Source organism: Pan paniscus, chromosome 19 (genome assembly GCF_029289425.2).
Source record: "Pan paniscus chromosome 19, NHGRI_mPanPan1-v2.0_pri, whole genome shotgun sequence".
In the NCBI taxonomy this organism is placed as follows: Eukaryota; Metazoa; Chordata; class Mammalia; order Primates; family Hominidae; genus Pan; species Pan paniscus.
Window position 1 is genome coordinate 92,446,030 of NC_073268.2, and position 12,083 is coordinate 92,458,112.

The 12,083-nt window shown below is 51.2% G+C and overlaps 1 protein-coding gene across 4 annotated transcripts in view; it reads right to left on the bottom strand.

The window, feature by feature from the left end:
- UBE2O (ubiquitin conjugating enzyme E2 O) overlaps positions 1-12,083 on the bottom strand; it is a 63,285-nt gene that overhangs the window by 13,500 nt on the left and 37,702 nt on the right. For all 4 annotated transcript variants that reach the window (XM_008965799.4, XM_003813233.4, XM_055101560.2 and 1 more), the window contains exons 2-3: positions 2,466-2,525; positions 2,159-2,269 (exon numbers count right to left, since the gene is read on the bottom strand). In XM_008965799.4, the coding sequence (XP_008964047.2) occupies positions 2,159-2,269; positions 2,466-2,525 (171 nt within the window). The remainder of the gene's footprint in view (positions 1-2,158; positions 2,270-2,465; positions 2,526-12,083) is intronic.

Here is a 12,083-nt window from a genome sequence, read left to right on the forward strand (position 1 = left end):
AGGTGGCAGGCAGAGGAGGCAGCCACACCATTGGGGGGTGGCTACATAGACAGTGCTCTGAGTGAATACGTTAACACATCAAGGATATCGAGAGCCAAGTCCCTCATTGTTGGAGAAGGTGCCCAGGTGTTTACTAACAGAAAGGGAGCAGGAAGGAGGAGAAGTCTGAGGAAGAGGAGTCTGAGGTGTTTAGGTGGAAGTGGATCTATCAGGATGAACTCATATATTTTATTTTACTTTATTATTATCTTTTTTAGAGACAGGGTCTTGCTCTATTGCCCAGGCTGGAGTGCAATGGTGTGATCTTGGCTTAATGCAACCTCCATCTTTGGGCTCAAGCGACTCTCCCACCTCAGTCTTCTGAGTAGCTGGGACTACAGGCATGCATCACCGTGCCTGGCCAATTTTTTCGTATATTTTGGTTGAGATGGGGTTTCGCCATGTTGCCCAAGCTGGTCTTAAACTCTTGAGCTCAAGTGATCCATCTGCCTCAGCCTCTCAAAGTGTTGGGATTACAGGGGTGAACCACTGCGCCCGTGAACTCTGCCTGAACTCATATATTTTAATATACACATAGAGCAGGTGGTGACATATTTAGATGTATGCATACATATAATACATGTGTATTTCCTAGTGTGTCCCAAAAGAGCCAAGTAGCAATTAGCACATCTTGGGTTTTAAAAATACCATTCTCTGAAAACAATGAGGCTTCTTGGAGAAATGGTTGATTCTGGGGCTGGATCACAAAAAGTACAAGATGAGCCTGGCACATCTCATGCCAGAAAGAAAGAAAGTTCTTAAAAAACCAACAGAAAGGGCCATGTGAGAAGGACATGAAAGCCAGCTTGAAGGGGTTCCCACTGGCTAAATCTGGGACCATCTAAGCAACAGAACAGATAATAGTAGTAATTAATTATAACCAATGAATAAAACAAATCTCTAAGTCCATACTGATAAAAAAAAGAATACATAAATAGGGCAGAAGATAAAGCTCTTCTACAGAGCAGAATGCCAGCTAAAAGAAATGAGGGGAACAAGGGAGTCATAGAACCACCATTTAGCAACATTGGAGCAATGGCTGGCGCAGGGGGAACTGTGAATGGAGGCCAAAGCTGGTGGATTTCAGTTTGACAAATGACAGGTTATAGACATAATCTGGGACTACGTTCCCACAAAATACAATCACTTAAAGGGGGTAAATGGTGAGTTTATGGTGGAGAGACCTGGTGGACACCAACATGACCAGGGGTAAAAGTGAACAACCCCAGCACTTTGGCTATGGGGTACCATGAACCAGGGCAGAGCTCTGCGGCGGGCCTGCCAAGAACACGTGGGCATGAGGCAACACCAGGAAGACCCAGGCTGAGGGTCAAATTACTGAATGTATCACTGTTCAGGGCATGGAAGACAAAGAAAGGCTGGGAAATGATTCCAGATTGGAGAGAAAATGAAGAGATGACAACTCAATGCAAGATGTGTTCCTGAACTGGGTCCTGGATCCGCAAAGAAGAAAAGAGTAGTGTTGGGACAACTGCATGTGGTCTGTGGACTGGACAGTAATTATCAACGTTGATTTCCCAATCTGGGGGTTATATGGTGGTTACACAGGAGGCTGTCCTCATTTTTGGAAAACACACAAGAGGTGTGTGTATTCCGGGGTGGGTGACAGGGCATCACATCTGTAGCTTGCTGTCAAATGTTTTGGGAAGAAAAAAGACTGGAGGGGGATGTCGGGGAGAAGGAGGGAGGGAAGGTGATGGAGCAAACGAAGTGAAATCTTAACAGCTGAGGAACCTGGATGAGAGGGACACAGGAATTTACAACTTTTGGTAAGTTTGAAATCATTAAAAAAATAAACTATTTCCAATAATTTATTTTTTTAAAGAAATATTAGAGGAGAAAGGAAAACACTTAAAGATAACCACACCGGCAGCCTATGCTGGGGTTGGGGAAGGGCACGTCCTGACCTCATGTCTAAATGGCTTACTTGAAAGCAGCGAAAACAAGGCTGCAGGAGCCAGCTGGCTGCTGTGCTCCGCCTTCTGACCCAGGAAGGCTGTGCTTGGCAAGAGCACGGAGGAGGCTGTAGCCCAGAGGTCGTGCCGCCGAGAGAACCAGAGGGCCCAGAAAGGATGATGAGAAGACAGGGCCGGCTCACCCAGATGTGCTGCAGGTCCTTGCTGTTGACGGGATAGATGATGCAGTTGGTGCCGATGAGCTTGACGGCACAGTCGATGTTGACGTCGATCACCGTGCCACACTGACTGTCCTGGGGGAGGGAGGAGACATGCAAGTCCCGTGGTGCAGCAGCCCTGGTCACCACGGGAGACCCAGCCCAGGCAACCCCAGCGCACCCCCTGCAGAGCTGGCCAGCTCTCCCACATGCAGAGTGAGAGGTGGGCAGGCTCAAGTCCCTAAGGTGGCTGCCCCCAGGCCCGGGGCTGGGGTGGGGACACAGGACTCACGGTGGATCGCATGTGCCGGACCACATCTCGGGGCACCACAGAACGGTCCTCTAGTTTCAGCTGTAAAAGAAAATACAGGTGTGAGAGAATGGGCTCTGAAGCCACCACAGAATACAGCTTTCTTCCAGCTTCTGAAGGAAAGCGTCACATCCACACTGCTAAGTGCACAAATCCTAAGCGTTTGGCTAGCAGTATCTTCACAGACCGCACACACCTCCGACCAGCACCCAGACCCACAGGCGGAGCGCGTCACGCCCACAGGCCTCCTGGGGCCCCTGTGGTCACTGTCTCGCCCACCAGAGGCACTTGGCTTGCCGGAGGTAGCCTTCCTCACACTGAACAGTGCGGCTCAATGACAGATCACATAAGGCTGCACTTTAACGAAGGATTTAACAGCCCATTCTACAGAGAGCAAAACATTTGCTTTGCGTTCAATCTTTTTTCTGCCCTCTGCAAGTGCCTGCCCTAGCTGATCAGTGCTGAGGGAGAGTGGGCTGGGGGAGAAGTAGGACACTGGGCTGCGGTGGGTCACCCTGAAGCCTGGCTATCACTGGACACCATGTTCTAATCTGGGTTATCCTCCTGACCAGCTGCGGCCTGCACCTTATCTGCTGCGCTTGGAGCCCTGCAGGCTGCTAAGTAACCCTCAGGATGGTTGGCTCTTGGAGCCCGGCCAACTGCACGAGCACCTGATTGTCCCTTTACACACAGCTGGCAGCGGCCACTGCCTCCTGCTGCTCCATCACCCAAAAGCCCAGGCAGGTGATGCTCCCACCAGGCCAGCCTGCGTCTTTTTTAGCTGGTTCCTCAAACCTGGGGCAGCTCCTCTATGGTTCTTCACTGGGTCATAATCATGGATGGGTCTCTGTGTGTGTCTACCTCCGAGACCCCAAACCACATGTCTGGAGAGCTGTTTCCTCAAATAGCCAACCAGACACTCCTCTGTGGTGGCCTCTCTTGACCTGGGGGCACTGAGAGGTCACCACCAAGAAAGGAGAACTGAGTCGCTGAAAAAGGAAGATACTGGCTCAAGGTCACTTAAATGCTGGCAATGACAACTAAAACAAAGTCTGCTAGTAGAAGAACGTGACTCACAAAAAAAAAGGAAAGAAAAGCAATGAACCCCACCACCAACCAGCAGTGCAGAGAGTCCCATGGGAACTCATGAGCCCAAGTTGTTTTTTTTTTTTTTTTTTTTGAGATGGAGTCTCGCTGTGTTGCCCAGACTGGAGTGCAATGGCGCAGTCTCGGCTCACTGCAACCTTCGCCTCCCAGGTTCAAGCAATTCTCCCGTCTCAGCCTCCAGAGTAGGTGGGACTGCAGGCACATGCCACCACGCCCGGCTAATTTTTGTATTTTTAGTAGAGATGGGGCTTCACCATGTTGGCCAGGCTCGTCTCGAACTCCTGACCTCGTGATCTGCCCACCTCAGCCTCCCAAAGTGCTGGGATTACAGGCGTGAGCCACTGCATCCAGGTATGAGCCCGTTTCAAATGACAACGAGCCCAGTCCTTAAACACAGGGTTCTTGAGTCAGACACAGAAACGTCAGGCAAACCACTCCTGCCGACATGTGGAAGGAGAGATGATGGCAGCCGTCTCAGCATGGCTGAGGTGGAGTCACCAAGGCAGCGGACCACAGGTGGCACATGGTGCACGGTACAGAGTAGGTGCTCAGCAAGGTCGGCAGCTGTGATCACTGGCCCTGTGAGCTGCAGGGTGAAGACCCCTGAAAGGTCAGGCTCTCCTTATCTCTGCTCCAAGACCCCAGGAGGCTGGAGAGGCATGCTGGCGTGACGGTGCCACTTTTCTAAATCAAAGAATATTCTGTGCCTGTAACCCTCTGTGCCCAAATCTCCACTCTGAGATACGGTATTTTTTTGTGCTGCTCCACCCTATCTTAATCCCCTGGTCCCATTTTAGACTTCAAAAAGCCACAATTGCTCCCAGAGAAGCCAGAAACTGCAGGACAGGAGAATCCAATGCAAGGGGGGCTGCACCATGTGTGGCGGGAGGGCTGCCTCCACCACTTGGGGGTCCCTGAGAGAGCAGCCAGGAAAGGAGGCGAGAAGAACGCAGACACAGACCTAAATCAGTGCCATCACTGATGAAACACCCTGTTCAGCCTAACAGCACCCTTGGGAGTGCAGGGGAAACTGAGGTGTCAACTCTGAGGCTGAAGCAGAAAAAAACAGCTGGGGAAAGCTGGCATCATGGCAAGGCCAGAGGCTGGCAGGGCAGGCAGTGCCCAGTGCTCCCAGGAGAGGGAGGCTGGCAGCAAATGCCATTCTTCCCGTGGGGTCTCCAGACAACAGCAGCTCCACCCCACCAGGACGCTGCCTCCAGGGGCTCTTCTGACCTTTCTATGACAAGGAGTTACATTTCTCCAAAGACCTGATGGTGCTGGGAGCAGAGTGGGAGCGACAAGGGGCTGGGGGATGGTAACATGGTGGCTACACTCCCTTCCACTGGGAATTAGAACCCAAGACAACGGCATGTGGAAGGACTTAGGATGACTTGGGAGGCTCTTGTGACTTTCCTTCCTAACTTCCTATACCCCACCCATACTGGGCACTGGCTTCTCCAAATAAGCCCATACCCTCCCATCTGTGAGCCACTCCACTGAACAGTTACTTCCAAATGTCCTCCTCTCCCTGCTCCCGTATGCACAACCTGCTTCACAAAGCCTTTCAGTGCCCCCGTCAGGAAGGAACCGCCGTGCTCCTGGCGAATGCAAGAGCTCTGGAGTTTTTCGCCTCATGCTAACCAGGTGCTTCCTACCTGGCAGACAGTTCTCCAAGCGCTTCACTGTCTTCGCCCATGAGGTGCTCCACAACCCATGAAGCACATCACTGCCATGCTCATTTTGCAGATACGCAAACTGAGACCAAGAGAAAATAAGCAACTCATTCAATGTCACAAGTAGTGGAGCTGGGACCTGAACGCAGGCAGTTTGGCTCCAGAGTCCATTCTCTTAACCAAATAAAAAGCTCATCTCTCCCCAGAGCTACAGAGACAGGGAAAGACTTCTGGCAGGTCTACACATTTAAAGACAGTGATTCTTCTGCTTATGAAAGAAAGAAAAACTCTCTTCATTTCTGAGGCAAGTGGAAGGCAGCAGTGGTGGCCACTGACTGCGGATGCCTGCTAGGCACAGTTTGCCCTCCACTTCCCCTTCTACCTCCAAAGAGCAAATGACAGGTGCCAGCCGGCCTGGCAGGTGAACACTAGAGGGCACTGTGCCCACTCTGGGAAAACACCAGATTTGTGAACAAAACTAAACCTTGGAATAAACCCAATCCCTACTGTTAAGGGGTGCCCTGCTTGTAGTTTAAAAAAAAATTGTTACTAGGAGGGGATCTAGGGTCGGGGGTGAAGAGATTTCAACTGTCCTCATGGGCTCTGAAATTCTAAACGACCTCAGAGTTGGTGAGCTATTTATTGTCTAACATTTCTTTTTTTTTTTTTTTGAGATGGAGTCTCACTCTCTGGCCCAGGCTGGAGTGCAGTGGTGCGATCTCGGCTCACTGCAAGCTCCGCCTCCCGGGTTCACGCCATCCTCCTGCCTCAGCCTCCTGAGTAGCTGGGACTACAGGCGCCCGCCACCACGCCCGGCTAATTTTTTGTATTTTCAGTAGAGATGGGGTTTCACCATATTAGCCACGATGCTCTCGATCTCCTGACCTCGTGATCTGCCAGCCTCAGCCTCCCAAAGTGCTGGGATTACAGGCGTGAGCCACCGCGCCCAGCCTATTGTCTATTTCTTAGAGAGTCATAACTATCAGAGGTTTCTGAACAGAAAAAGGACAAGACAAGATGCCAAAATGCTAACAGTGTCTCTAAGCCAGAAGGGGTGGTGGCTGGTTTAAAATGAACACACACTACTTTTTTTTTTTTGAGACAGAGTCTCGCTTTGTCGCCCAGGTTGGAGTGCAGTGGCACGACCTCGGCTCACTGCAACCTCCGCCTCTGGGGTTCAAGTGATTCTCCTGCCTCAGCCTCCTGAGTAGTGGGATTACAGGCATGCACAACCATGCCCGGCTAATTTTTGTATTTCTAGTAGAGATGGAGTTTCACCATGTTGGTCAGGCTGTTCTCCAACTCCTGACCCCATGACCTGCCCTCCTCAGCCTCCCAAAGTGCTGGGATTACAGGCGTGAGCCACCGCCCCTGGCAAACACACACCACTTTGCACACATGTGACACGACAGTGGGGCTGCCCAGTGGAACCCAGGACCGACATCCTCTGTGCCTCCTCTGGAAACAGGAGCAGCAAACAACACAGCTGCCCTCCGAGGAGAGGGATTCTGGCACATGCTAAGCGCCCATTCTCCTGCAGGGGGGACGCAGACAGACAGACACAGAGAAGGTGGTACCAAGTGCCATGAAGAAAAACTAGGCCACATGGGGGCCAGCAGAGGGAGAGCACAGTGAGGAATTTTAAATGTGTGGTCAGGAAAGGCCCCTCCGAGGTGATGCTGAACCAGAGATCGGGATGAGATGGGGAGTGAGCTTACCAAGCAGGGAGGAGTAGCTGTCAAGGTGCTGGGCGGGATGACCGGCACAGGCCAGCAAGGCTTCAAGAAGGCAGAAGGCATGGCGCTGTTATTCAGGCCTTAGAGAGCCACAGGGAGGGCTTGAGATTCTATCCTGAGCAAGATGGAAGCCCCTGAAGGCCTCCACTCAGAGCCCTGCCTGATGGTGATATCCAAAACATTACCTGATTTTTGGGTAGGGAACGTGCTGAGAGAGGGAGCACGGAGGCCAGTTAGCCCAGTGGTTCTCACCTAGGGGTAATTTTGCTCCTCAAAGGACATTTGGCAATGTCTGGAGACACTTTCGGTGGTCATAAAGGGTGGTGGGGGTTCTGGTATCTAATGGGCAGAGGCCAGAATGCTGAGCATCTAACAACGCACAGGACATCCCTCAGCGAAGAATGGCGTGGCCGACGCACCCGCAGTGCCACAGCTGAGAAGCCCTGAAGGTGCTCTGGAGACGCAGGTGCTGAGACCCGAACAATGGCAGAGAAGGTGGGTCTGCGGACCAGCCTCTGGATACATCAAGTAGGAAAGCACTCAAATGGTAAGTGAGAGGTGAGGGACAATGCCAGGGCAGAGGGCAATGTGGCAGGAGGCTGGGCACTTCTGTTGTGCCCCATTTGAGCTCCCCGAAGCTATGCTGGGGGCCACTCAGAGCAGGCATTCAGGAGCCGGGGAAGCTCACTGGGGACCTCTCCTGCCAGGAGCACTCTCCTCCACGGCTGCCTGACTCCCAAGGCACATGCTGCTTCTCTGAGCTGCAATCTTGAGGCTGACCCCCAATAACACAGCAAAAGCAACTAGCTCGTCCTGCAGCTCCTGGTCCAGACTCTCATTCATAACATTGACCTTGACTGACCAGGTGGAATCCAAATTCACTGTATAAAGTGATCCAGGAACAGAAAACACAAACTGAGGCTGATCAACATGTTGAAAATACAAAGAAGCTAAATAAAGAAGCTACTTTTTTTTGGTGTGGTGGGGGAGGGGGTGGGTGGGAAGGACAGAGTTTCACTCTGTCACCCAGGCTGGAGTGCAATCATGGCTCCATCTCCCAGGTAATACTCCCACCTGTCTCCTGAATAGCTGGGACTACAGGCTTACGCCACCATGCTTGGCTAATTTTTGTAATTTTTTGTAGAGAAAGGGTTTTGCCATGTTACCCAGGCTGGTCTCAAATTCCTGGGCTCAAGCAATCCTCCTGCCACCAAAGTGTTGGGATTACAGGTGTGAGCCGCTCCACCTGGCCAAGAAGCTACTTTCAAGTGATTTTGAATGTCATGTCCCTGTAGGAGCGGATGGCTCCTAAAGGCTGGGCTGCTCCTGGAGGCCATGCCCTTGCCCCAAGGGAAAAGGCGGCTTTGTGCCTGGCCACTAGCACCAGCATTTGAACACTAAAGGGGCTCCCAGTTCAAAAAGGGGAGCTGGAAGAAGTCCAAAAGCAGGGGCCTGCATGGAGCCTAAGCACTTACAGCTCAAGGCTGGAAGCCACCAGCCATGCCACAGTCATCTCCAGGTGTCAGACACCAGGGAAGGCCAAACAGGAGGAGACATGGGTGCTCTCTTTTAATCCCGGGGTAAAAGGCAACCCCACCGCTTCTGGAGGTTAGTGATGTAATCAATACCAGATTTTTTCTTTTTTTTCTTGAGACAGGGTCTCACTCTGCCACCCAGGTTGGAGGGCAGTGGCGCAAGCAGGGTTCACTGCAGCCTCAACCACCTGGGCTCAAGTAATCCTTCTGCCTCAGCCTCCTGAGTAGCTGGGACTACAGGCACATGCCACCACCCGGCTAATTTTATTTTTTTGTAGAGACTGGGTTTTATCATGTTGCCCAGGCTGTTCTTAAACTCCTGAGCTCAAGTGATCCTCTTGCCTCAGCCTCCCAAAGTGCTGGGATTACAGGCGCGAGCCACTGTGCCTGGCCCCAATACTAGGTTTTCAGCTCACAGCTTGCAGTAGTCTCAAACAGAAAAGGTCCAGCATCATGCCAAGTGCCCACTGAGGCTTCACAGACAGCCTGGGACCTCAAGGACAAGCGGACAACCAGCCCCACACTAGGTCCCTGGTGAGTGTGTAGACAACAGGTCAGCTTGCAATGGCTCCTGGATTTGTGTTCAAAGAGTGAGGCTTTCCCTTTGTAGGACTAAGCCAGACCCTAGACCTCTGAAGGTCCAGCAGCCACACACAGGACTGAAGCTGTTGACCTAGGCCAGGACTCAAAGACCAGATTCCTAAAAGGAAGATGAGGTTAGACCAGCACTGGAAACTTCTAAATTCCAACTTGATACTTCCCAAAGAGTAAAAACAATCTGAGAAACGCCACTCCTCCACCCTCTCCCTGACCCCCCATCTCTTATTGTCTGAGCTGGGTCTGAGTCCTAGGTGTATAGAAAAAGAGTGAAATTGACAGTGGCCAACTGGTGGTGTGGGAGAGACAGAGCTTCCAATTGTGCTGGGGACCTCAGGGGCTCCTAACCAGTCTCTCTCCCTCCCCTCCTGTCCCAGCTGAGGCCTCTGTGGCTCTTTGGTTGTCCCTGAGCTTGAAGGGTCTAGCTCCACGCTGCCATGTGCCCACTCCACTGCCAGCACAGGTGTGGCGCCACTATAGTTCAAGACAGGGGTCACGCGTGTTAGTGCATATATATTTTTCAAACTAAGAAAACCAACTCGGCCAGGCGCAGTGGCTCAAGCCTGTAATCCCAGTGCTTTGGAAGGCTGAGGCAGACAGATCACAAGGTCAGGAGTTCGAGACCAGCCTGGCCAACATGGTGAAACCCCATCTCTATTAAAAATACAAAAATTACCTGGGCGTGGTGGTGGGCACCTGTAATCCCAGCTACTTGGGAGGCTGAGGCAGGAGAATCGTTTGAACCCGGGAGGCGGAGGTTGCAGTGAGCCGAGATTGCGCCATTGCACTCCAGCCTAGGTGACTGGAAGACAGGGCAAGACTCTGTCTCAAAAACAAAACAAAACAAAACGAAACAAAAAAACCCAACTCAGTTTTGGGGGGGTGGAAGCAGGAAACCTTGCTGAGGCCTAGGATCCCACTTTTTTAGTGATTCCTATATATTCAAGGCTAGACAAGAATACAAACATAAAATAAGGTACACATATAGTCTTTAAAGATTTTGCAAGAATCTGACGTAGGGATGGATGGAGGAAGTAAGGGCCAATGACATTCACCCCCATCCCACAATGTTAATGCAGCTTGATGGCCTGAGAAGCTACTTACACCAGATTGGAAAGTTTATCCCAGTGTGGATTGCTGAAAAAGCTGCGGAAATTGTAGAATGGCATATTCCCCAAAGCAGCACTTTTTTTCAAACCATGTGTTGTGACCCATTAGTGGGTTATAGAACCAATTTAGTGGGTCATGGTCAACACTGGAAAAAAAAAATCTGAGTGCATTAATATACATGTGGTAAGAATAAGTACTATTAGGTTGGCAAAAAGTAACTGCGGTTAAAATATTTTGAAAAAACCTGTTCAGTTGTATATATAACATGTATGTGTCCCGGGTCATGATATACAATGTGTATTTTACTGTGAGTGACTGCTGAGAAGCTGGAGAATCTCCACTCTACTGAATTCTCTGCCCAGCACCTGCGCCGACTCTCGGTCCTTTCTGGCCAGGTTTCAGGGCAGTTACATCAGAGGGAGGACATCCCTCTCATGAGAAGCTGGTCTTGGAACCAAAAAACATGCAAACCAACACAAAACCGAAGACCCACACAGTCACACTCAGGCACTTTTAGGGTGAGGAACTTTAACTTTCTGACCTGACTTAAAATGTTACTAAATTGGCTCAAACAGTAAAACCAGGAGAGGCAGAAAATGGGGCCTCCTGTTGGAGCTGGACTCCTCTTCCAGCTTCTTCCTAAGCCCGAGTTTCCAGTTTGGACTGGATTTGAGGATGTGACTGGTCAGTAATTCCAGCTGGTGCCAGTGTAAGGACTTTCTCAGAGCAGTTGACCATCATGTGGCTGAGCCCTGATAACCCGGCAATCAGCTCACTGCCCACCTGAGGACAGAAGGTTTTACCAGCAAAGCACAAATGGCCAGGGGGCCTCACATGCCTGGGGGAGGGGAGGGAGAACCTCCAGAAATGGCTGGAAGTAAAAGAAATGTTGGTGCCCCTAGCTGGAAAATTCTGTCAATCATGAGCTACGGAAGCCATTCAACAGAGAAGCTGTGCTAAGACTGAGGTCAACTGATTGAATAGTTTTTGAGTGTTTTCTATAGACTTACGACAAGACAAGAATACAAATATATAATTAAGAATGGGAATTAGCTTTCTAGAACTTACACTGAGATGAGGGAGGTAAGATGAAATTACACCTGAAAACAGTTATACACAAGTAAATAGAGCACTAAGCTGGGTGGGGAGACCAGAAACTGAGTCCTGTTTCTGGATGGCAGTGGGGGAAGGCAGGAGGACCGGGGTTGCAGGGGAACTGCACACCAGGGACAGCCCCCACGCCCTCACCCCTGACACCCTCTCTGATCTCACAACGCAGACTCTCAGGCTGGGCAATACAGTGCTGCTGCATCACCGCCTGGAAACTTGGCTGCAGCTCGCCAGCTTGCTGGAATGGCCTGGAGGCACAGCCTGCCCGAGGGACAGAGAAAGGGGACTGAGTCCAACTGCCTGCTAAGTGAGGGGGAAGGACTGCAGAGCTTGGCCTGGCAGGGGGCCAGCGGGCTGGTCTCTGCAGATGCTGCGGTGTTTGATATGCAATATGTGCACTTGGCGGCAGGAGCTGGGAGCCGAGGAGCCCAGCCCTGCACCCCTCTGTCTTGGCTCTGGGCTTGTCAACCTGGCTTAAAAAAAGACAAGAACAGCCCAGGCCTGGCTCCTGCATTTGAAGGGAGGGGACAGATGGGCATCTTTAGGAGAAGGCAGCCTCCTTCCTCAAAAGTATAAGTAAAAGGCAGAAAAGTGATCAGCATGATTTCATGTTCTGTTCTTCTCAGGCCTGACTGGGATATCACTACCTAACCAGTGGCCCTGGACTGCTCCATTTCAGATGTGACAGGCTGCGGTCCTGTGGCTGCCGGGCATCCCTGAGAACAAGAAGGG